Consider the following 24,827-nt stretch of genomic DNA (forward strand, 5'->3'; position numbering starts at 1 on the left):
AGATACAGACGTGCCCAGCCCAGGAGGTGAGCCGGGGGTCACCTGAGCCCCTGCAGGTGCGTGACCGAGGGGCGAGCAGCAGCTCAGCACTGGACAAGGCGCAGGGACTGTCGCCTCGTGGCAAGAGCCCCCGTAGGAAGCCTGCACAGGCCACCGTGCCCAGACCCTGGTCTCCACACATCCGTCTCCTACACTAAGAACCGGGCTCCTTGGAGAACTGGCGATGGCAGGGCGGGGGCAGGGAAAGGCCGGATGAGCCTGAGTCTCGTAGCGCCAGAGAAGGGCTCGAAGAGCGACAGGATGTGCCTGACCTGGGCGCCCGCCTGGAAGACTCCCGTGGCCTCAGCTGGAGCAACGTGAGCAACGAGATGACCCCGGCCTCAGGTCATAGCCCAAGGAGCAGAGTCAGTCCCCACGAGTGCACACGGCTGGACACAGGTGACTGAGCAGGTAAAGAAGGGGGGGGACAGACAAACCTGCCTTGCAGAAGAACACGCACCGCCAGGTGGAGCCTAAGCCCCCCACCTCCCACCCGGGGAGTGGAGACGGATCTGGGGACCTGCCCCAGTGACCAGGGTAGGGACGGGGAGACGGCCTGGACAGCGGGGGGGCTGCAGACACCTCCCACCCAAGCGAAGGGGGCGGCATCACCGGTGCTGAGCCATGGGGACTCTGCTGCCCTGAGGGGACGGGACAAGAGGGGCACCTCACCTCCGCACCTTCTTCCCAAAACCCACGGCCCCAGTCTGGCCATGGAAGACACCAGGCAAACCCAAACCAAGGGGCCCTGGAGAGGACACCTGGCCAGTTCTCAGCAGTGCCACAGACGGGAGGAGACCAAGGAGACAGGGTGACCGAATGCAGCATGGCGCCCCGGACGGGATCCGGGCAGAACAGGGGCGTTTGTGGAAAAGCTGGCAAAACCCGGTCAAGAGCTGTGCACCAACCTGCCGTCCTGATTCTGACGAACATGCCACGGTTACCTAAGATGCTCCTATTGAGGGGAACACGGGAACCAAATCTAAAATCATTCCTAAGTAAAAGGGTTTGCAAATTACTGTAGCCAGTATACAGAAACACTAAAAGTGATTTTTACGTATTATTGCATGCAATGGCCTTGTGAAATTCACTTAATTCAAATACTGCCCTTTTAGATTATTTTGCAGGTTCCATGTACACTGTCATATCATCTTCAGATAATGACTGTTTTACTTATTGCTTTCCAATCTTATACATCTTACTCTTTTTCTTGTCTTATTGCACTGGCTCACACTTTTAGAATAATCTCGGATAGAAGTGATGTTGGATGCCCTTGTCTAACCTAATCCGGGGGAAAATGTTCAACTTTTCATATTACTTATAATGTTGGCTGTAAAGACACTTAACCGGAATAACGAAGTTCCTTCTGGTAGAGCGTGTGAGTCGTGACACTAAGCCTGACCGGTCCCAGCCTGTGACCAGATCAGCCCCCAAACTGCCTGCTCCTAAAACCCCAGCCGGGCCGGGAGGGAGCGGAGGGCAGCGACGCCAGCACGCACGCGTCACGTCGGCGGGGGGGAGGGGGACACGGGGCCAGCACGCGCACGCGTCACGTCGAGGGGGGACGCGCTGCGGCGCGGAAGACCGAGAGGAGGGGGCGGGCGCCTTCTGGAGCGGCCTGCGTTCCAGACACGTGGGCGGCGACTACAGAGCACAGCACATGCGTAAAAACGAATCAAACCCTACGCGCCTCCGGGACGCGGCCGTACCATGCACCTCCGCTAAGCGGGTTTGAAATACAACCGCGGTTGCTTGAGGTTCTTCCCATCACGCGAGGGCAGAGCTTTGCTCCACGTCCTCGCGGCCCAGGAGGCCAAAGGAGGCACCGGAAAACCGAGACGGGAGCAGACCGGGTCGAACTTGGCGGGGCGGAGGGGGCGGAGCGGAGGGGGCGGACCAGGCGGTGGGAGGGTCGTGTAGACCCGGCTCCGACGGCGGCCTGCGGCGCGGGGTCCTCAGAGCGCATGTGGGCGGCCCTGACTGCGCCCGCCTAGCTTCTCCGGCGGCAGCCCGACCCTAGCGCGCCCGGCCCGGCCCCGGGATGCTGCTCCGGCCCCGGCGGCCGCCCCCGCTCGCGCCCCCCGCGCCGCCGTCGCCGGCCAGCCCCGACCCCGAGCTGCAGCCGGCCGGGGAGACCCCGAGGACCCCGCCCGGGCGGCCCGCCTCGCCAGACGCCCTGGAAGAGCTCGCGTCGCCCGTGTCCCCAGGCTCGGCGCAGCGCACTCCCTGGAGCGCTTGGGAGACGGGGCTGCTGCTGGACACGCTGCTGCAGCCGGCCGTGTGGCGCTCGCTGCTGCTGGACCGCCGCCAGTCGCTGCCCACCTACCGCCGCGTGTCCGCCGCGCTGGCCCGCCAGCAGGTCCGGCGCACGCCCGCGCAGTGCCGCCGCCGCTACAAGTTCCTCAAGGACAAGCTCCGCGAGGCGCAGGGCCAGCCTTCCGGGCCCTTCGACGCGCAGATCCGGGAGCTCATGGGCCTCCTGGGCGACACTGGGCGCAAACGGCCCCGCCGCCCCGGGCGCCCCCAGCGCGGCCGCCGCCCGGCCTCCAGGACGCCCGCGCCCGCGGCCACCCTGGGCGAGTCAGGTAGGCGGGGAAGGAGGGGACTGGAGGCGGGAAGAGGGGGCTGGGCGGAGGGGCGGCCCACCACCCGGGTCCCCCGCCCGACCACCCGCTCTGCGTTTTCAGGCGTCCCGCCGCTGCCTGCCGCCCGCGACCCCAACGCGGACCCCGCTTGGACGCTCAGGTTTAGCCCATCTTCGCCAAAGTCTGCGGAGGCCTCCCGCGCCCCCTGCTCCCCGCCAGCCCCCACCCCGATCGCCCTCCCCAACTTCATCCCTGGGCCCGGCAGCCCCCAAGACCACGTGCCTGTCCGTGCCCCCACCTCCCCGCCGCCGCCAGCTCCCCACCCCACCCAGGAAGACTCAGACTCGCCACCCGGCCGCCCCGAGGACCGCACGCCCCCCCAGGCCGCGCCATCACTGAACGCCGCCCTGCTGCAGACCCTGGGGCACCTGGGCGACATCGTGGCTGTCCTAGGCCCGCTGCGCGACCAGCTGCTGACCCTGAACCAGCACGTGGAGCAGCTGCGTGGCTCCTTCGACCAGACCGTGTCCTTGGCCGTGGGCTTCATTTTGGGCAGCGCAGCCGCCGAGCGTGGTGTCCTGAGGGACCCGCGTGAATGAGGCCAGGCCCACGCCGGCCCGCTGTCCAGGGCCGAGCCCCTCCCCCCGAGCTACCCTGCAGCCTCCCTACCCCCAAACTTAGGTACGTTCAATAAAAAGGTTGCTTTTTTGGACTTAACCCTGTGGATGCCTGTCGTGAGGGCGGTCTGGCTGGGTAGGAGCAGCTCCCTGCGGGATGGGGGCCGTGAAGGTCAGGGCAAAGTTAAAATGCCTCCTGATCCTGGGGGTGGGGGGTGGGGCCTCTCGGAGGCCATACTGGGGCGAGGTAGTTGATATGGGCCTCTTGTTAGGCGCCAGCTCCTCAAGGCCACACCTGAACCTGGCACCGGGAGTTTCCTCCACACAGGCCGGCTGGTGGGCAAGGGCTGCCCCCACTGCCCTGGGAGCCCCACTGAACAGACTGAAGGGGGAGGTCGGGCCCACTGGGGTCCCCAAGGGGCGGGGTGACAGGTGGGTGTGCTGGTCCAACCTGCCTGGCAAGGACAGCCCCTTGGACCCCGCTCTACGGTGGGGGTTCTGAGCTCCAGCCCCAGCTGCAGGGGTCGGGAAAACAGCCCAGCCCCCTGGGGGCCCCTGGCAGCAGCAGAGGAAGGAGCGGGTTTCGGCCCCAGGGAGGCGACTCTGGTGTAGGGGGACCCTAGGAGGCACTCGGTGGTCGAGGCTGAGGTCAGGGTCCTCGCAATTTGGGGAGAACTTAAACAAACTCGCCCCAGAGCATTTTCAAAGTAGCCTGGCGAAGGCTCCACCCCGGACCCTGATCGGAGGGTGGAGAGGGGCCGGGTGGGGCCGGAGACTAGGGTGGAGCGGGAGGAACTTGGCTAGCATAACAATGCGTGCTCCGGCAGGGTGATGGCCCTGCTTTACAAATTAACGGCCCCATCAGGAGAGACCTGTGGCTTGCCCCGGGCCATTCTGCAGCTTAATGCAGGGTGGGCGTGGCCGCTGCTCTGCACCGTGTAGTCCAAAGGGTCTCACTGGGTGGGGGGCCCAGGGTGCAGATCCGCCTCCCCCAGGTCCTCGCAGCCCTGAGGCAGTTCTGGGGAAGTGAGTGAGGCCTGGCACTGCCCTGGGTCCTGGAGAGACCAGGTCTGAGAGGACTGACCGGGCCGGCTCGCTTAGACTCGGGCCCCGCTGCACCCTGCTGTGTTCCCTGAGGACCTCCAGCTGCCGAAACCTTGTGAATGAGCCAAGCTTCCAAGCAGCCTCCCCAGCCCCCCACACACACACCCCACCGGTCAGAGCCACCGGCCAGGGGACACTGGGGATTTGCGACAGCTTTGGTGCCTCCGCCACGACCCCGTCTATCTAAAAGGTTCTGCCTCAGAGCTAGCCCAGGTCCAGGTTACCACCTCCCAGCAAACACCGGACACCCCAACGGCAAGGGCGGTGCGGTGTGTCTGTCCCTTGGTCACATGCACCCTCTGCCCTGAAGGAGGGCTGTCCTTGGGGCCTATGAGAGGTTGGCCTAAGCTTCTGAGCCGCAGCGATTTGGGGGCACCAGGCAGAGTCATCCGCCTTTCTGCCCGCAGGTCGGGGGGACGTGCTGTGGCTTCCGTCTGGGCCTTCCGTTGGAGTGAGGAATCTGAACACTCCTGCCCTGGTCCCCGTCGTCTTCCAGTCCGAGGAGGGTGTGTGGGGGCTGTTTGAATCGCTCTAGGTTTACAGTGAGCTTGGCCTTTTGTGTGTGGCCGGACACGGCCAGCGTCTGTCAGAAGGTACCTGCCTCAGCTCACCCAGCTCCGGGGCTGGTTCCCTCAGTCCTTAGTCCCCACGTGATGCCCAGGTGAGGCCTGTCCCCACCGTCGGAGGCGCTGGTGTGCGGTGGGGTGAACTCAGCCTCTGGGGTGCGTCCCTGGCCTCAGCTCAGGACAGCAGGGCTGAGTGTCCCAGGCCAGTGCCCTGCGGTCTGGCTGCGGACCCCCTGGTCAGCACGTTCACACCTTTCTTTTAAATTGTAGTAAAATGCACATAACATAAACTCTGGCGTTGAGAACATTCTCCTTTCGTGCAGCTGCCACCACCACCCACCCTTCCGTCTCCCTCCCCAGCCCCAGTAACCACTGTCCTGCTATTCTCCCTGCTGTCCCCTGCTGTCCCCTGCTGTCCCCTACTGTCTGACTGCTCCAGATGCCTCCTGTCAGGAGGACCCGCCGTCTCTGTCTCTGCGTCTGGCTTGTTTCAGTTGGCAGTATCGGTCCTCCGGGTTCGCCTGCAGCACGTGACAGGGTCTCCTGCCTTTTTAGGCTGCGGAATATTCCGTTGTGAGTCTGTCCTACATCTGGTTGATCCAGTCATCCTCCCGCGGGTACTTGGGTCGCTCCCGTGTTTCAGCCGCTGTGAATGACGCCGCTGTGGACATGAGCCCACAGGTTTCTCCCACAGACCCTGGTCCTAATCTTTGAGGATACGTCCAGAACTGCTGGATCATGTGGCAATTCTATTTTTGATTTTCGGGGGAACCACCACCCCGTTTTCCATGACAGCTGCACCATTCTAGGTTCCCACCACCAGCGCCCGGGTTCCAGCTCCGCACATCCTGCCACACTGGTTATTTTCGGCTTTGTGGTAGTAGCCACCCCACTGGGGGTGAGGTTTATTGGCTGTTGTCACAGCATATGGAGTTACGGAACCCTCTTCTCTGCCCAGGGAACAGCGGCGCCGAGTTCTGTTCCTGCCCACCGCGTGGGGGCCCCTCCAGCTCCTGCGGCTCTGCCGTGCCGAGGGCCGGTGCTCTGGGTCTGCCGCACGCAGCACTGCGCTTCTCCCACGCCGCCTTGCCCGCCTGGGCCGCCCCTTTGTCGGCCGAGTGACTGTCCTCATGTTCAGGACCTACCTGTCCAGCAGCTGACTGCGTCGTGAGTCGGGGCACAGGTGACCCCAGAGGTGCACGGAGGTGTGCGCCGGACTCACTGCATCGGATGCAGCCTGTCCAGCCCGTCCTCTCCTGCCGAGGGTCAGCCAGACGGGGCCCTGCGTCACCTCCTTAGTGCCACCCATTGTTTCTCAGGACAGTGAGGGTCCCAACAGGACAGGGCGCTCAGCCCTTGTAGTGGCCCCAGGCCGTTATGCCTGGACAGCGGCAGGGGCTCCCTCCCTGCCTCTCCAGGAGTCCTGCCAGGGCCCCCCCAGTTACATTCCTGGGGGGGGCGCCAGAGTCAGGATGTTTTCACACCCTGTTCAGTGCAACAAAGATCAGTGCTATCAGCTTTGTCTGGCGATATGGCGCAGCTAAATGTTAAATTTCTTCCTAATTGCTGTCGCTTCTACGTTTGTTCCTCTCGTTACTTCATCTGCATAAGGCTCCACCAGGAACCGGTCCGGAAATCTGAGCACCCTCAGAGCCAGTGACTCTCCCGCCACCTCCGTGCTCGCTGGGCGGGCTCTGACCTCCCGTCACGCTCCTCACCAGAGAACATACCCCTGGGATGGGTGAACCTTGTTTATGCTCTGTACGACTTGCAAGGAGACAGGGAAGCCACTCTGTGTCCCCCAGGCTCTAAGTGTCCACCCGAGCTCCCTTCCTGCCTAACTCAGTGACACCTGAGATTTGTGTGCTGGCCCCCAGCAGGAGCCCCTCGTCCCTGACCGGGCTGCACAGCCCCAGCTTGGTTACCGTGATGCCCACCAGGGCTCCTGTCATTCCCCTGTCCTGTGCAGGTGTTTCTCAAAATTGTCATCCTTGTGATGATCTGCACCCAGTAAAGTCCTAACATTTTCTGTTCTTATAATTTTTCATAGAAAATGGCTCCCCAGTGCCTCACCTGGCTGCAGCCCCGCACCTCCGTGTCCCTGTGTGGGTTCCAGGGTTCGGCTCCCTGCCCTGTCCCTTCCAAGGCCTGTGGACACATGCAGGTCCCTCCTCTCCCCGAAGCTGGTAGGTGCAGACTCGCCGACAGCCGCTTACCCAGGATGATTCTTTGTGGCAGCTTTATCTGACGGTCAGCGGTGAGTTCTCATCCACAGCCACAGTCTGTACGTAGATTTCTGAAAGTGATGACAGCCACACAGCTACCGAAGCACGGAGCTTGTCTGCTGAGTCTTCGCCGCACGTGTGTTCTGGACAACTGCACACACGTATGTTACAGGACGGCCTTATTCCCTCAGCCCAGACAGCGTGGTGAGCCTGGTGTCCACCTGCACAGCCGGGGCTCCCATCTCCTTCAGGGCAGATTTCCGGATGTCTGAGCGCCCGAGGGGCTTCTCAAAGCCCACAGCCTGGATGTGCCCGAGGGGCTTCGCAAAGCCCACTGCCTGGATGTGCCTGAGGGGCTTCTCAAAGCCCACTGCCTGGATGTGCCGAGGGGCTTCTCAAAGCCCACTGCCTGGATGTGCCGAGGGGCTTCTCAAAGCCCACTGCCTGGATGTGCCGTTCCGGGTCTCCACCCTGCTCCGCAGGAGCCGTCCTGCCGGCGGGTTGGGAGGGAAGAGCTTGAGGGACCGTGCCGATTATTCTTGGCCAACCTGGTTCTTCCACGCTCAGGGGGACCAGTGGGCACCTGTCCCTTCCCTTGCGTTCTCAGCTGTCTGTTCTGATCCGTTGCTTTAAGGTCCCCTGAAGAACCTAACAGGAGGGCCCTCCCCCGACTGGTTCAGCTGGGACATGATTCATCCCCTGTGTTTCCTGGACATATCGTCACCCGGAGACACTTCACTAGTGCTCGTCATTTTCACTGGCACCGTCCTTTCCCATGGGCGCAGCCTTTAAACAGTCCCAGCAAACTGACAAGGCCCCGTGCCCCCTGCTCCTAAGCCTTTGCCTCGCAGCTCTGCTCCTGCCAGGGCCCAAGGCCGCCACCTCGCCCCACGAGCACCATGATGTCTGTCCTCGATGTCTGTCCTCTGTCCGTGTCCCGCAGCCCCCACATGGCTCCATCCCAGCACTCGCTGGCTGGTACCCAGGTCGGCCTGTCACTTCCTCCTGAGTCAAGATCTCTAGTCATCCTGCAACACCTGCCATCTCTGTCTCCCAGAAGTGTCCCTTCCTTACAAGGCCAGGGGTCACTGTCCCCATTGTGCTTATAGAAGATGCCGTGGCCTCCCCAGCTTCCTCTGATCTGTCTGGGTTCACTGCGGATTCCCGCAGCAGCCGGCACACCCCTCCCTGCCTTCGGCAGCCCTGTGCAGAACGCTTGGGGTGGTGGAGAGTTCCAGAACTGCACCACCCAGCACAACAGCCACAAGCCACGTGTGGGCGCCGAGCCCTTGGCGTGTGGCCAGCACTGCTTAATTTGATTTCATTTACTTTAAATCATCATGACATATGCCTCAGAGCTCTATGTTGGAAATTAAGTCTTTACAAAAATTCCATTTTATTTTAACGTTATATATTGCTTTTAAATTTTAATTTCGAAATCCCATTCCTTTCACCAAATGTCCAGGGCCTGAGGTCTGAGACCTGGTCAAGGTTCCCTCCAGCCGTCCAGCAGTGAGGAAACTGACCGGAGAGCGCCTTTCCAACTGCTCTTTCTCCAGGGCTCACTGTGGCCTGCACTGGACAAGGCTGGTCAGGGGAGGCCCCGAGCCTCCAGCGGGAGCACGTGCTGTGGTGGGAGGACTGCAGAGCCTCACACCTGCAGTGTGCGCCCCACACGCCAGTCACCAGCAGGGAGCAGAAAGGTCACAGCCCACCTGAACCGTGCAGACCACCCGCTGACTGGGCCCTCAGACCCGCGGGCGTGATTACTGGCCATGTGTCTGGGAGGACCCAAGGACAGGTGCAGCCAGCTACAGCTCCACCCCCAGCGGGCTGGCAGGGTCTCCCACCGCCGCCTGCACCCCTCTCTCCGGGCAGGAGTCCTCCCTCACTTCCACAGCAGCAAAGAGCCCCCACGGGGGGTCCTTTCAGGAGCGGCCCCCGTGCATGCTTCACCTGCAAGGGTCCCTGGGCTGAGCCCTCCCCGCTCCTTCCACCCCTCCCGCGCCCACCGAGCTCCCCACCTGCCCCCGGTGTCCACAGAGCTCTCGGCCCCCCGCCCTCGTGCCCGCAGAGTCGCGCTCGCCCCGCGCCCCTTCCCATTGCCCCGTAGCCCCGCCCTGCTGCGCCAACGGAAGGAGGGCAGGGTCTTCCTGCCACGGGCCGCAGCCTCGGCTCCGCCCTGGGAGGCCCCAAGGAGAGATCGGACGGAGGCCAGGCGGACGCAAGGCGGCCCGAGCGCGCTTCCCCGGAGCCGCCCGGCGGGGCGGGGAGGGCCGCACGGCCCCGCGCCCTCACACCCCTCTCTGCCGTGGAGCACAGCGGGCCGAGGGGCTCTACCCGGGGACGTTGGGGGCGCAGAGGGCGAAGTGGGGAGGGCCGGAAAGGGGACAGAGTGCAGGGGCGGGGCAGAGGGGCGGGATGGGGGCGGGGCGCCCGCCGGGGGGAGGAACCTGCGTAGTGAGCGTGGGGACGGCCGGGGGGGCCGCGCCGCTGTGGCCTGGGTTCTCCTAGGACGCGGGGGGTCCCTGCGCTGCCGGAGGGAAGGGGGACCTCGCGGGCAGCGAGGCGACCACACGTGGGACTGGTCTCCGTTTTTAAAGGGGGGGTGTCAGGGAGGGGGTGGGGCCGCCCGTGGGTCCTGGGGTGCGCAGTGGCGTGGGCGGATCGAGCCTGGGCCGCGGCCCGGGGAGCCCGCGTCGGGGGAGTTTGACTTTGGACGTCTGTGTTGGGGCGGGGGCTGCCGGGGCCTCGGGGTGGCAGTCAGGACCCAAGAGTTCGGGGTGCCTCTCCAGCAAGCCCGCCAGGCCCCCGTGGGGACGTCCCGGAGGGCGCAGGTGTGCGATCGGGGCGGGGGGCTGCGGCCAGCGCGCCAAGGCGGCGTCGGGGCTCCGGGCGGGAGGCGGAGGGCGGCGAGCCGGGGGCCTCAGTGTCTCCGGAGATGGGGGGTGGCCCTACAGCCTTGGCGTGAGCGGCCTCTCGGGAGATGGGGGGCCCAGGCCGCTGGAGGGGAGGCCGGAGCCTGGTGGCCAATGCAGAGGTGTGTCGCTGCGGGGCCGCCGGGAGCCTCAAGGGGCGGGGGCTGGTCTGACCCTGCGGTACCCGGGCCCCTGAAAGATTAGAAATGAAGAAATACTAAAACCGGGTTTTAAGGAGTAGTATGTGAATGGTTACATTTCATAAATTAACGCTTTGGAGCACAGGACGGTCTTGCTTCCCACAGATGTTGCTCTTTATTTAGGAGACTCTCCCGGCCTTCTCCCTGCACAGCAGCGGTTACGGCCGCGGCTCACCGGGCCCCACCCCCACGGCTCCGTTCCCGGTAGCGGGACAGTCCCCTCCAGGGCCACGCACCACTGGGGCTGTCACTGCCACCTCTGGACACTGGTTCGCGGGCCTCGCAGCAGGGGCCACATCCCCTCCCGGGAGAACCAAGATGACCAGCTCTAGGTGTTGCCTCTCAGGACATGAGGGGGCAGGTGGCCTCGCTCCGGGGGGCCACGTCCAGAGCCCCGGCGGCGTCCCCGGCCAGCCCCACCCTGTGGGGACCAGTGACCTAACTGGGCGGGTGCAGAGTCCGAGACAGACCCGGGTCCGCGGCGGTGCGGCCCTTCCCCGACCCCTCGCCTGGGCCCGCGGGTCTCGCGGCTCCCGCCCCGGGGCACCTCCTTCCTCCGCTGTCCCAGCCCCGGGGGCTCGGAAGGCGGGGCTGGGCGTTAATCCCGGGGCTGGGCCCGCGGCGCCTTTGATCCCCGTGGGGCGGGGTGAGTGCGGAGGCGCCGTCGGAACCGGCCGGGCTGGCGCCAGCGCCCCGGGGGTCCGGGCTGCAGACTCAACCCCGTTTGCAGAGCAGCCCCTCGTGGTCCGAGGGGCGCCCAGGGCCCCGCCGGGTGGGTGCCGGAAACACCGCCCTACCTCTGCCGAGGACGCGGCACGTGCCCGTCTGTCCTGGCGCTGGGCCCCGCCTGGCTGCGTCCACCCTGGAGCACAGGGACCCAGGGCGCCCCAAGACTTTGCCCCCGCGTTCCCGAGGCCAGCGCGGCGTCCGGAACGCGGACACAGAGAGTCCGGAGGGAGGCGGCTGCGGTGTGGGGATGCCGGTCCCGACGGCGCTCTCGGAGCGTCCCCGGCGGCTCTGTCACAATGCGGGGAGCCGCCGGAGGGCGGTAGCGCCCTGTCTTCCCGCATGGATGCCCTGGGCGAGCAGCCCCTTCTGGGGCGGGCCGCTGTGGCACCAGGGTGACCCTCCCCCAGGAGCCGGACACCGCGCTGCTGTCTGGCTCCTGGCAGTCCCCTTCCGGGACGCTTGCCCACCGTCCCTGCCCGGCCAGACAGCCTGGGCGCTGCCCACCCTGGCTCTCCTCTCCCTCAGGTGGACACACCTGTCACCTCCAGGATAGGCACTGATGGGGCAGGCCACAAAATCACCCTCAGAGGAGAGACGGCCCCCACCCCTGCAGCGACCCAGAGTGGGAGTGGCCCCCTCCTTGCTGTCCTGCAGCCAGGCCAGCCTGGTGGGGGCTGGGGGACGGGGGCAGGCGGTAACTGTCCCGAGTCAGCACACCTCAGTTAACCCACGGCCCCACCCCTCCCCAGACATCTAGGAGCCCGGGAGGTGCGAACCGCCTCCTTTGTGCCTCTGAATTGAAGGCAATTAGGCGCTACCTATCTGGGGGATTCACTGGCGTCTATGCAAACCGGGCTCCCTCCTCCGATAATAAATGCTACTGCTCGCCCTGCTCAACCTGAGGCAGATCCTACCCCCAGCCACGCTCAGCTGTGGGCCCCACCGGCCGGGACCACCATGCGTCCCTCCACCGCCCAGTCGCTGGGGCCGGAGCCCCCCTCCAGCTTTGGCTCCGTGGACTGGCTCTCCCAGAGCAGCTGCACCGGGCCTGCCGAAGTCTCCTGGGGGGGCTCCTGCGCCCCAGACCAGGCGTCCAGCACTGCGGAGCCCCCTCAGACCACCGGCACGACGGGGGCTGAGTCCTTGGATGGGTCTGTGCGGGAGACGTCTGCGGCTGGTAGGTCCGGATAGGGGGCCCTTCCTTCAGGGGTGGGAGGTGAGGAGGGCTCAGGAGCCAGGAAGGCCACGCACGGCCGTGCCTTGCCCCTGTGCACGAGGTGGGGGCGGGGTGGGGTGTTATTACAAGGGCTGGGGCTGGGGGTCTTGCTGCCCCTCTTGGGAGCGAACATTTTCTTCCGAATCAACAGCTAGGAGGGGACTTTCCCTCCGGGCCCAGTGGGCTCCTCTGCCCCCCGTGGGAGGAGGCAAAGCCGGCTCCAGGCCCCCCCCTGTTGCAAGTCGCAGACGTGGGCCCCTTTGCACATGGTTTTCGAGTTCCCTAATCCTGGGACGCAGTTCCAAGGGTCGTTGTTCCTCCCGGTGAAGCCTAGTTCAGCCTCACTGTCCCTCCGAGGTCCTTTTTTTTCTTTTTTAAAGCCCTGCATGTCTGATCAGGGGCAGTGCGACCGGGCGCCTGTGGAAACGCCGCCCCCGGCATCCCATGCTCATGAGGGTCTGTCCGTTGCTACCGGGACATGGTCCCCAGGACTCTGAGCTTTATCTAACCCTGTGTCGTGTGCTGATGAGACTTTCTCAGACTTTGTGACATAATCGTTGCTTTTGGATTTGAAGTACTGCTTTGTCAAGAGTGGGTTTGATATTATCCATAAGTTTTCATTTTGAACAGTGTGACTGATCCTCATGGAATAGTCTTACAGTTCACTGAGGCGAAATGTTGGATTTATTCTCCCCCAACCAAAAACGCCAGCTGGCCGTGCCCACGCCGCACCGGCCACACCGCAGCTGTCCTCCCACCGCCCCGCCGGGGACGTCCCGCCCGCCGTGTGCTTCAGGCCATGTCGGCAGGTTTGGCGAAAGCTGCTTCCTTTCATCCCAAACTCTGGTGGCCTTTTCAGTCAGACCTGCAGTAACTGTCACCGCGTGGCTGGTGCTCAGCACAGCGGCCCCTTCTCGGCACTGAGACCACCTTGTGGAGCGTGGCAGAGACACAGCAGGGTCGGTCCACGTGGGTCCACGTGGGAACGCAGCCGCGGCTCCCTGGGTCCCCGGTGGCCCAAAGTGGACTCCAGCAACAGCCTCTCGGCCTGCCCCTCCCCCGTCCTGTCCCTTGTCTGCAGGCAAAGGAAACTGCTTCCTGGGAAGGGCCGAGAGGGGACAGTGGGCTGGGGCAGAGGGTGGCCCATGGAGCTGTCCAAGCTAGGGTCACACTCCTCGTCACCGGAGCCCGGCTCTGCGCCCCATCCCGCACTTGGCTTGGGAGGTCCTGGCACTTCCCAGCAGGGGAACGTGTCCCACGTGGCACTTTAGCCGAATAGACTGGGCGCTTCCTCCCTCCCTCAGGGTTGAGCAAGGCGCCCGAGCCCTGGCGGGCCCCACGCGTCCGCACGGCCTTCTCCACGGAGCAGCTGCGCGCCTTGGAGGGCGCCTTCCAGCACCACCAGTACCTGGGCCCCGTGGAGCGGACGAAGCTGGCCAGGGAGATGCGGCTCTCGGAGGTGCAGGTGAGGCCCCCAACCGGCCGGGCGGGGCCTGTGCCCCTCCCTGCTCTGATCCCTTTTTTCCCACAGATAAAAACCTGGTTTCAGAATCGCCGCATGAAACACAAACGCCAGATGCAGGACTCCCAGCTGACCACCCCCTGCTCTGGGCCTCTGCCCTCGAGGCCGGCGGTCTGCGCCTTCCGCCCCGAGCAGTGGCCTGCAGCTGCCGTGCCCTTGGGCAGCCCCGCCGGGGCCCACGCTCTGGTGCTGCCCCCTGGCTCCTGCTGGGGCCCCTGCCAAGTGGAGCAGGACCCCCTGGCCTTGGCGTGGGCCCCGTGCTGCCGACAGCCCCTGATGAGCTGCGTCCCAGACCCCGGAAGCCACATGCGCGCACTGGGCCCAGCCTTGTCCACGGGACCCTGGGGCCTGTGTGCTCTGCCGGACGCTGGGGACGCCTTCTGAGGGGCGCGTCGGGCTCTGCGAGACCCACACGAGTGGCGTGTGCAGACCTGCCTTGGGGCTGGCTGCGTCCCTTTTGCCACAGTGGCCCTGTCTGCAGCTGGTGGCACTTCTGCCCCTGGCCTGCCACAAGACTCTGGAGAATTTATAGCTGGAGAAGTTTTCAAGCCACCCCTCCGCTGACAATTACTAAAAGGACCCGTTTAGGGAGTAGCTGACGCGTCGCGGTGCGCCTGTTGCGTGTGGAGCTTTCAGAGCAGGATGAAAGGGTAACTTACTCAATACAAGCTGTGTGTGATCGTTTTGCCCCCTGAAAAGTTAAATCACAGCAGGGCCGGGCCCCGAATTCCGGGGCGTGCCTGAGCGGGGCTGTGTGCTCCGTGTTTCTAGTGGCTGCTCTCCCCTTCTGTGACGCGGGCAAGCTGGGCGCCAGGACCTGCAGCTCGTGGGACCCAGGCCGAGTCCCCGCCCCAGCGTGCGCTTGCCTGCAAGCTGGGGTGCCCAGGGGGCCCCTCGGGCAGGGCGCAGGGGGTCCTCTCCCCACCGGTGGCGACGTGCAGACTTCTGACAACGTGCACAGAAACAGTAACTGGGCACACGTCTGTCCACGGCGCGCCAAGGCTGCCTGCACTCGGGACGAGGCCGTGTTGCATGGCTGCCAGGGGCACGCGGGCCTGGGGGGGTCCCGTGGAGGGGTGGGTGCTTCAGCGCCAGCGGGACACAGGTGGGGCTCAGCCTGCCAGAGGGCCGGGGGTGGGGGGACCTGTGGAAACCGACCCAGGCTCCGTAACGAGAGCAGGAGACCCACGGCACGCTGACCACCACCGGCCTTGCAGGCCGACCCCCTCCTCACTGCCACCCCCGTGTGATGGGAAGCGTTTTTATAATGAAATCTCAGATGAGGACGAATGAGCCACTGTGCCTGAGGTCTGGACGGGGCCTTCCGAGGGCCGAGGGGCACAGCCCCTGCACACAGCCTGGACGGCAGGCGTGGGGGGGGGCAGCTCCTACAGGCCCCCTGGCCACAGAAGCCGCTCGGCCTTCACGCTGTGCTCAGCAGAGGGGACTCCAGGTTGGGGGCGTGTCGAGGTCCAGCCAGCACAGGACAGCTGCAGGGGTCCCCCTCCTGCAGACGAGGGGTTTTGGGGACAGCACAAGAGTCCCAGAGGGCTGTGCAGGGGAGCAGGCTCCGTCCCTGGGTCACAGGGCCTCAGGCCCCGAAGGGCTCTGCCACCCACGGTGCCCAGCCTGGCCCTGGCCTCCCGCCGAGCCCGTGTGCGTCTGTGCAGGCCACAGGCTGGTGTCTGGGGAGACCACGCACAGCAACACCACCCACACGGGCCTTTTCCCTCTCTCGCCCCCGCGGCGTCCACTCCGCCGGCCGCAGCCTGTCCTCCCGTCTCACTCGCCTGCCTTCCCGTGCTCCAGCTGGTCCTCTCCGCGGCACCAGGCCCGGGCTGGGCCCCAGGTCCCCTCTCTGCTCCTGAGTGCCCTCAGCTGCTCCTACGTGCTCTCGGCCCGCCGGAGCCCCAGCCTCAGCCCCGCTGTGGCTCAGTGTCCCCTGGCGGGTGTCTGTGGGCACCGGAGGGCCCCGACACGGCTCCGTCCTCACGCCTGCCACCCCCAGCAGCCTCACTGCCATCACGCCCTGGGTCTGGCCTTGTGAGCAGGGTGGGCCAGGGAAGGAACAAAGACCCTGTACCCAGCGGGGGACTTGGGTGGTGGGTGTGGGGCGCAGGTGGGGTTCACTGCATGGCAGGGCGATGCCCACAAGACTCAGAGGACAGAGGACAAAGTCGGGGCAGAGGTCATGGTTGGGGAGGGCGGCTGTAGCTGGAACCTGGGCAAGCTGGAACCAGAGCTGAGAGCCAGGGCAAGGGCCGGGGGGAGGGGCAGCCTGAGGTCAAAGGGGAGCCAGAGGGGGTCTCTGTGGGAGGAGAGGTTCTCCCCACGCCCCCAAGGCCTGGGTGGTCGTCGTCCTGCTACAGCTGCGTGTGCACAGCGTGCCTGAGAGCCGTGTGCCCTGTGTGGTGTGTGTGGTGTGTGCGTGTGGTACGTATCCGAGCAGTGTACGTGTGTGGCTTGTGTTGTGTGCTGTGTGGTGGGGCTGTGTGGTGTGTGGATATCTTGTGTGCCTGAGTGCTGTGCGTGGGTCTTGTGTGTGTTGTGTGTTCTGTGCATGTATCATGTGTGGTGTGTGTGGTGTGTGTTGCGTGTGTACTGAGCGCTGTCGGGTCCATTCTGAGCCGGGAGCTGCGGCCCAGGCCACGGGGGGGCCCAGCTGCTCCAGCCCCGCCCAGGCCGCCCACAAGCCCTGGCGTGGAGCGGAGGGTGGGTGGGCTTGGGTGGGCTTGCGGAACAAAGGCGGCCCCAGCCCCTCCCAGCAAAGCGATTGTTACCTGGGCTGCAGAGAACATGAGGCTTCTCCAGACACGTCCGGTTTCCATCATCGCCCCCAGCACCGCGGGGCCAGGGGGCAGTTCCGAGGGCTCCCCAGGCAGGGTCCCCCGGCTCACCCTTCCTCCTAGGCCAGTGGGACCCCCATTCCCACCCTGGCGTTATTTGCGGGTGGCCAGATGACAGGAAACCCCCTCCCCAGTAAGTGAGGTGAGGGGCAGACCCTCTGCCAGTGTCCCTGGGGCCCCCGGCATTCGGGGGACAAGGGCCCTGGGACAGGACGCCCTCCCGCCCCGCCCTGACTCCTGCTGTCTGAGTCGCAGCTGCTGCTGCCTCTCGGGGCACCGTGCCGTCTGCTCCCGCCTGCAGATTTAACCCAGTGCCTGTCAGCATCCCGTGGAGAGTGGCCCAAAGGGTCTCCAAGGGGCCCAAGGCTCCCCAGCACCGCCGCCCCCTTCTCCAGGGGCCGGGGGAGAGCTGGAGGCCTGCTGGGGTGGGGGCGTGGCCGCTTGCAGGGCGGGTCCCACCTGGAAGCCCCCAGCCTGACCCTCCCCTCTCCCAGGCCGGGACTATCAGACCGGATTAGGGGCGAGGCTGTTTGCTGCCGACTGATGACTGAGCGATAGCAGCTCCGTGGCCTTCAGAAACAAGGCCGCTGGCCGCTGGAGGTCTTCAGGCCTCCTTTGGAAAAACAGCAGCGGGCAGTTGTTTGAACTGCATTTGGGAGGCGCCCTCTGTCCACTTTTCTGCACCAGGAAGCCCAGCCCAGAGGCCCAGGAGCTTCTGCCCAACCAGCCCCCTGCCCAGAGGCCAAAGTGCGGGGCAGAGAGGACAGCAGGGTGGGGGGGGCGGGGGGGAAGTGGTCCCCTGCCGCTACCCCAGGACTGACACGCCTTCCTCACATTCCCCAGCTGCCCATTCCGGGCTCTCCTGGCACTACCAGGCTCTGGGGCGTGTTCCTGGTGACCCTGACACCAGGAAAGGTGGGGCCCCAGCCCCTGCACCCCGTCCCCTGAGCCCTGGCCCCCTGCCCCAGCCCCAGCCCTTGCACGCCAACCCCCGAGCCCTGGCCCCCAGCCCCAGCCCCTGCACCCCAACCCCCGAGCCCTGGCCCCCAGCCCCAGCCCCTGCACCCCAACCCCCGAGCCCTGGCCCCAACCCCAGCCCCTCCACCCCGAGCCCTGACCCCCCAGCCCCTGCACCCCAACCCCTGAGCCCTGACCCCCAGCCCCAGCACCTGCACCCCATCCCCTGAGCCCTGGCCCCCAACCCCAGCCCCTGCACCCCAACCCCTGAGCCCTGACCCCCAGCCCCAGCACCCCATCCCCTGAGCCCCTACCGAGGCATGGGGACCATTCCATTCCCCTTGTGTTTATGGGTTTTTAGTGAAGTTCCCCCAACGACCACTCTTTACCAACGTGCACCTGCCCCGATGCGAGGAGGGGAAACACCACACAACAGAGCAGCGTTACCTTCAAATTCTGTTTATTGTCAGAACTTTACCACACTTACTGCATGTAAATGAAATTAGCTCTACTGACATTTCTGATCAGAAAACCCACTTGTACCCAGGATTACGAAACATCACACAGCTGCCCCCACCCAGAGCCCACGTGACGACCCCTGCCGGCTTCTCAGCCTTGTCCCCTCCTCTTTCTGGGCACCTAGATCCACGGCACCCAGTCCTGGGAAAAGTGGGGTCACACACGGGCACAGTTCTATGTTCTGTAAAGAAAGTTTCCAAAGCACAGGTCATGGGTCCTCCCGGCCAGTGCCCAGGCCCGGACGCCGCCCCGCACACCCCGCCCGCCGACGGCCTCCCCAGCACAGGCCCCCACACTTGCGTGACGCTCGGCCCCAGTCGGTGGCCGGCCCTGCCCCCGTCGGCCTCCTCTCTGCAGCTCCGGCCCCGGCTCCCGGCCACGGAGACAGGACACACGCACCTTACCACACGGACACACAACTTTCCACCCAGTCCTGCCCCCGGAGGAGGCTCCCGGATCCCGCACACAGGGAGGCAGGAGGAAGCCGAGTCCAGACGCAGGTGCCGCCGGGGGAGGACCTCGTCGCCCCATTTTCCCATGCCCTATACCTCTTTAGGCCAGATCCTCAAAGAAGTATATGCATAGGAAAAAGGAACAACGAGCAGATTCTGCCGGGCGTCTCTTCGGCACCTGGAGGGATCCTCGCAGCCAGCAGGGAGGCGTGGTGAGGACGAGGCCGGCGGCAGCCGCACCGAGGTCCTGTGGGTGCCAGGAGGGGCCCGGCCTTACCTGGGGTCCTCGGCAGGGCCTGGGCGACCGGGCGTCTGCTGAGCAGGGGCTTCTGCTGCTGCTGCCTGCCGAGCGCCTCATTTATGCGCAGCAGGGACCTTGGCTGGCGCTGTCACACGTGGTCAGAGGGCTGCTGCGTGCCAAGGACCCCGTCCCACCCCCGCACCTGCGAGATTGGGGCACAAAGACCTGCTCTGAGAGCGCCGAGCAGGGCCCGGCGGGCAGGCAGTGGGCGGCGAGGCCCACGCCGGAGCTGCCGGCCGGGGGCTGGGCCGGGGCCAGCCCGCTGGGCTCCCTCCTCCGCCCTTATCTCCCCTGGGCTTCTGCTTGCGTCAGGGGCCCGGAAAATGCACGCAGGGGGACAATGGCTCGGCCAGGGAGGGGGTCGTCTGTCCCTCCCAGGCCTGTCCAGCTCCGCAGCAGCGGTGCCCCTGGCCGCACCCCGGCCCCCTGCCTGGGCCTGGGGGGGTCTGCAGGTCCAGGGTGACGCCAGTGCGGGCGTGAGGCCGAGGCCCTGCCGGGGGACACAGGCCTGCCGGGGCCCTGCTCTGCGCCCAGAGCCCAGGAGCGTCTGGACAGGGCCAGGCGGGAGAGGGCACCGCAGGGACAGCTGGCCGCAGCCCTAGAGTGGTCACAGACAGACAGGTGGCCCCTCGGCCAAGGGCTCCAGGCCGGGCAGCTGAGCCCCTGCAGGCCTGGCCTGCCCTGGTGTCTGGGCTCCAGACAAGGAAACGGCCCAGAGACACCCCCCCCCCCCCCCGGGGAGTGCAGGAGGAGGGTCCGTGTTAACCGCAGGACACAGGCAGGGGAGCCAGGCTGAGGACCCACAGGCCCCAGGCAGGAGGGGACTCGGGGACCATGGGGACGGGCAGGGGCCCTGCAGCCCCACCGGGCAGCTCAGCAGACCCCCCTCTCCTTGGGGAGCAACAGCCCCCGCCTCGTGCGGCCGTGGCCCTGGCGGTCAGGCCGTGTGGGGCGTTAGCCGTGGGCTGGCGCCATCACGGGGGGCCTGCGGGAGCAGGGCGCAGGGGGTTGTGGGTCAGGACTCCTGGCGGGGCCGCAGGAGAGTCTGGCCCTGCCCCACCAGGCCCGAGGTGGGGACCCAGGGGCCGATGGGACCCTATCCTGAGCCTCCCTCAGGCACCAGCCCCCAACGCTGTCCCTGGGGCTCCTGGAAAATGCTGCGGAGTTGACCCTGACCTTGGGCGCCTGGGCTCGGCTCTGCAAGAGGGAAGGAGGAGAGAGGCAGAGAGGTAGAGACAGAGACAGAGAGAGAGACAGAGACAGAGACAGAGAGACAGAGACAGAGAGACAAAGAGATAGAGACAGAGACAGAGAGAGAGAGACAGAGATACAGAGAGAGAGAGACAGAGACAGAGAGATAAAGACAGAGAGACAGAGAGACAGAGACAGAGACGGAGATAGAGAGAGACACAGAGACACAGAGACAGAGAGACAGAGACAAGACAGAGACACAGAGACAAAGACACAGAGACAGAGAGACAGAGACAAGACAGAGACAAAGACACAGAGACAGGGAGACAGAGACAGAGAGACAGAGACAGAGATGGAGACAGAGAGATATAGACACAGAGACAGAGAGAGACAGAGACAGAGACACAGAGACAAAGACACAGAGACAGAGAGACAGGGACAAGACAGAGACACAGAGACAAAGACACAGAGACAGAGAGACAGAGACAGACAGAGAGAGGGCCCAGTGGGGGGCCCTGGACCATTCTGAGGCACCACCAAGTTCTTCACTTTGTTTCCTTAAACTATTTTTCCGGATTTTAAACAGACACCTGCTCCATATAACGTACTTCAAAACTCCAGAGCGGGGGCAGGAGGAGAGCGGGCAGCGGGCAGTGGGGGGTCGCCTGTCCCCTGCCGGCCTGGCCTGGCCCCACCAACCGGAGCCGGGGCTGGGTGGGGGCTCTGCAGGGGCCGGGCCCACCATCTGTCACAGGCGGCCGCAGAGGCTGGGGGCCGGCGTGGCATGGTGGAGTCTGTGTCTCGAGGCCCCTCGGGCTGCCATGTGGGGCTGGTCAGAGGGAGGTGGGACCAAGGGACCAGGGTCCAGTCCCAGCCACCCTGGCCACGACCCCCGGGCAGTCCTGCAACCCCTCAGGGTCTCAGCCCCTCCTCAAATGCTGGTTTTGAGGGGTGGACTCAGGCTAAGCCTCAGCCCCGAGAACCAAGGTCAGGAGGGGCCCCTGACAGGTGCACCCCACACGTCTGCCCCTGCTCCAAGCTCCCCCACAGCCCCCCGGTGCTTTGCGTGAAACCCTGGCCTGTGAGCAGCAGCACCAGGACCCTTGGGGTAGCCCCGCTCCGCTGGATGGCGGCACAGCCTGGCTCCCCCGCCCAGGGGACTCCGGCCAGGGGTGGAAGGGCCTGGAAGCAGAGGACCCCACCCAAGGGGGGCCCCCAGTGTCCCCACCACCATCCTGGGGCCTCCTGCCTGGCTGCCCCAGGAAGACCCCTGCAAGCAGGCCCGCCTGGGCCGGGGACTGAGCCTGTTCCTCTCACCTCGGGCTCAGGGGACCACGGGGCAGAGGCCCTGCCGCTGGGTCCAGCCTAACCCTGGGCACCGTGGACCCCAACACTGGCCCCCACAACACGAGACGTGCCCGGGCCACCCTCCCTCTGCTCAGGAGACAGAAAGTATCCTTGTGGGCCTGGGAGGACGTGCTTGGCACAGAGCGGGCAGGAGATAGCGGGCGGCCTTCAGGCCGGCTCCTCAACTCCCTCCCTCCACTCCCTGCCGGGGCGGGGGGGTCCCTGCAGCTGTCTCAGGCCGGACCAGACTGCAGCCCCCAGAAGGAAGCCCACCCTTAACCCTGGGTGGGTTCCCCAGGACATGGTTTCCAAAGAGGGTGCCGCTGGTCTGCACGGGACACAGAGACCCCAGTCTCCACGCTGCCCACGGGGCGCTGGGGGCTGCCAGGAGCCCGGGGCTGGGCACCCCTGCCCTGCACCCCGACCCACCCCGCACCCCGACCTCAGTCAGCAGCTCACCAGGTCATTATCCGACAACCTTCCCCACCCCCGAGGGGAGGCCAGGCAGGCTCTGGGGCTACTCCACAGGGGAGCCACCAAGGCCTGGAGCACACAGCTGGCCGCCTCTCCTGGCCTCAGTTTCCCCACCTGTCTAAGGAGGTGCTGGAATGGTGCAGCCCCCTCGGAGATGGGCAGAGTCTTATAAATTAAACCTGTTTCCCACCCTACCACCCGGCAGTTCCACTCCCAGGCATTTGCCCAAAAGCCATGGACTCATCGGTCCCGAAAAGGCTTGAACGAGAATGACCTCAAAGGGAACCCTCCCCAGAGGACGGACCCAGAGCCGTGACCAAGGGCACAGAGAGACAGAGCCCCCGGCCCCCCCAGGGCAGGCCCGACCCAGCGGGAAGGCGGCAGCTGCAGGCGTGTTTGTCAACCCCCGGGATGGTGCCCCTGAGACTGCTCACCCCACGGTCTGCACCCCTGGCTTCGAAAACGCCGGCACAGAGCGGGCAGGCGACAGTGGGAGGCCTTCAGGCCACCCCTCAACTCCCTCACTCCACTCCGTGCCGGGCGGGGGGTCCCTGCACCCGTCTCAAGCCGGACCAGACTGCAGCCCCCAGAAGGCAGCCCACCCTTAACCCTGGGTGGGTTCCAGGCCTTGGTAGAAATAACTAAAACAGAAATAAAGGGAGGGGCTGCGCAGTGGTGTGGGGGGCGCGTCCCACTCTAGGGCAGCTGACGCAGCCCCGAAGAGCCCCGGCCAGGGCCACACAGGACACACGGCCAGAGCTGGATCCCAGAGCAGCACGCATGATGTCTTGTCTTTTCTTTTCTTTTCTTTTCGGAGACAGAGTCTCACTCTGTTGCCCGGGCTAGAGTGCCGTGGTGTCAGCCTAGCTCACAGCAACCTCACACTCCTGGGCTCAAGCAATCCTCCTGCCTCAGCCTCCCGAGCAGCTGGGACTACAGGCATGCACCACCATGCCCGGCTAATTTTTTCTATATATTTTTAGTTGTCCAGATAATTTCTTTCTATTTTTATTTTATTTATTTATTTATTTTTTTTTTGAGACAGAGTCTCACTCTGTTGCCCGGGCTAGAGTGCCGTGGCGTCAGCCTAGCTCACAGCAACCTCAAACTCCTGGGCTCAAGCAATCCTACTGCCTCAGCCTCCCGAGTAGCTGGGACCACAGGCATGTGCCACCATGCCCGGCTAATTTTTTCTATATATATATTTAGCTGTCTATATAATTTCTTTCTATTTTTAGTAGAGACGGGGTCTCGCTCTTGCTCAGGCTGGTCTCGAACTCCTGAGCTCGAACGATCCGCCCACCTCGGCCTCCCAGAGTGCTAGGATTACAGGCGTGAGCCACCGCGCCCGGCCTTCTTTCTATTTTTAGTAGAGACGGGGTCTCGCTCTTGCTCAGGCTGGTCTCCAACTCCTGACCTCAAGTGATCCTCCCGCCTCGGCCTCCCAGAGTGCTAGGATTAGAGGCATGAGCCACCGCGCCCGGCCAGCGCGGATAATTTCTTATCCCAAGTGTGTCCTGTGAAATATTTGGGACATACACCAAAAAATACTAATTGTTCATCTGAAATTCACCTGTAACTGGGTGTCCTGCACTTCCACCTGCGGAAGGTGGCAGGGGCCCTGCCCCCGTCTGCGGGGAGGACAGGGCTCCGGTGCCAGGGCCAGGCCTGGGCCTCTACCCTCAGCGTCGGGCTCAGAGGCAGGAGCTGCGGCCTCCAGGCCGGGCAGTGTGGCCGGCGTGACAGAGCCCACAGACTCCTGGGACCCTGGGCACCCTAGAGAAGCCCCGTGGGGCAGATCCCTGGGACCTGTGCCCCACCCTGGCCCTCTGGGGACAGGGAGGCTCTGACCACAGCCTGGGAGGGGCTTGAGGGGCTGGTGGGCCCAGGGCTCGGCTGAGCACCCCCACCGGGCTGCCCGGCCTGGCAAGTGGGAAGCAAAGAGTTAACCTTGCACGCTGGGGGCGCCCCCACCCCCGCTCAGGCTGGGCCTCAAGGCTGCGCCTGGTGACTCCCTCTGGGAGGAGATAATTGTGGCTTCTTGATATTTTCTTTCTTCTCCCCTGCGCCCACCCAGCTATCAGGAACACTGGCTGCGGAACTTCCATCTGCATCTGCCCTCCAAGGCCACCGCAGACGACCTTTCCAGGAGCCCCACCCCGGTCTGCAAGGAGCCCCGTGGGTGCCTGCCCCGGAGCCAGGGCCACCGGCCTGGTCCCCTCGGTCTCACGCACACACACAGACACACACACGCTATGCACGCCACATGCAACACTGCACATACACACATGGACACACACACGCTATGCACACCACATGCAACTCTGCACATACACACACGGACACACACACGCTATGCACGCCACATGCAACACCGCACATACACACACAGACACACACACGCTATGCACGCCACATGCAACACCGCACATACACACACGGACACACACACGCTATGCACACCACATGCAACACCGCACATACACACATGGACACACACAGGCTATGCACGCCACATGCAACACTGCACATACACACACGGACACACGCTATGCACACCACATGCAACTCTGCACATACACACACGGACACACACACGCTATGCACGCCACATGCAACACCGCACATACACACACGGACACACACAGGCTATGCACGCCACATGCAACACCGCACATACACACACGGACACACACACGCTATGCACGCCACATGCAACACCGCACATACACACACGGACACACACACGCTATGCACGCCACATGCAACACCGCACATACACACACGGACACACACACGCTATGCACGCCACATGCAACACCGCACATACACACACGGACACACACACGCTATGCACGCCACATGCAACACCGCACATACACACACGGACACACACACGCTATGCACGCCACATGCAACACCGCACATACACACACGGACACACACACGCTATGCACGCCACATGCAACACCGCACATACACACACGGACACACACACGCTATGCACGCCACATGCAAC

At 64.7% G+C, this 24,827-nt stretch overlaps 2 protein-coding genes across 2 annotated transcripts; both read left to right on the top strand.

The window, feature by feature from the left end:
* The first annotated feature begins 2,071 nt into the window (after positions 1–2,071).
* Positions 2,072–3,223, top strand: UTF1 (undifferentiated embryonic cell transcription factor 1). The gene is made up of 2 exons (XM_069459933.1): positions 2,072–2,624; positions 2,727–3,223. Exons 1-2 carry the CDS (start codon positions 2,081–2,083, stop codon positions 3,221–3,223), a joined length of 1,041 nt encoding a protein of 346 aa, XP_069316034.1. The 5' UTR covers positions 2,072–2,080.
* Positions 3,224–11,940: 8,717 nt separating this feature from the next.
* Positions 11,941–14,105, top strand: VENTX (VENT homeobox). Its single transcript, XM_069460191.1, is given in 5 exon segments — positions 11,941–12,160; positions 13,504–13,664; positions 13,731–13,831; positions 13,833–13,897; positions 13,900–14,105. Coding segments are annotated over 5 exon segments (753 nt in total).
* Positions 14,106–24,827: the final 10,722 nt, after the last annotated feature.

This window comes from Eulemur rufifrons, chromosome 28 (assembly GCF_041146395.1).
Source record: "Eulemur rufifrons isolate Redbay chromosome 28, OSU_ERuf_1, whole genome shotgun sequence".
Taxonomy (NCBI): domain Eukaryota; kingdom Metazoa; phylum Chordata; class Mammalia; order Primates; family Lemuridae; genus Eulemur; species Eulemur rufifrons.

What these genes read in the sequence shown, in the direction of transcription:
- UTF1 (XM_069459933.1), top strand. Translation starts at nt 2,081, where the DNA reads ATGCTGCTCCGGCCCCGGCGGCCGCCCCCGCTCGCGCCCCCCGCGCCG. An exon ending in GGCCACCCTGGGCGAGTCAG is followed by an intron (nt 2,625 to 2,726) that starts GTAGGCGGGGAA and finishes CTGCGTTTTCAG; the next exon opens with GCGTCCCGCCGCTGCCTGCC.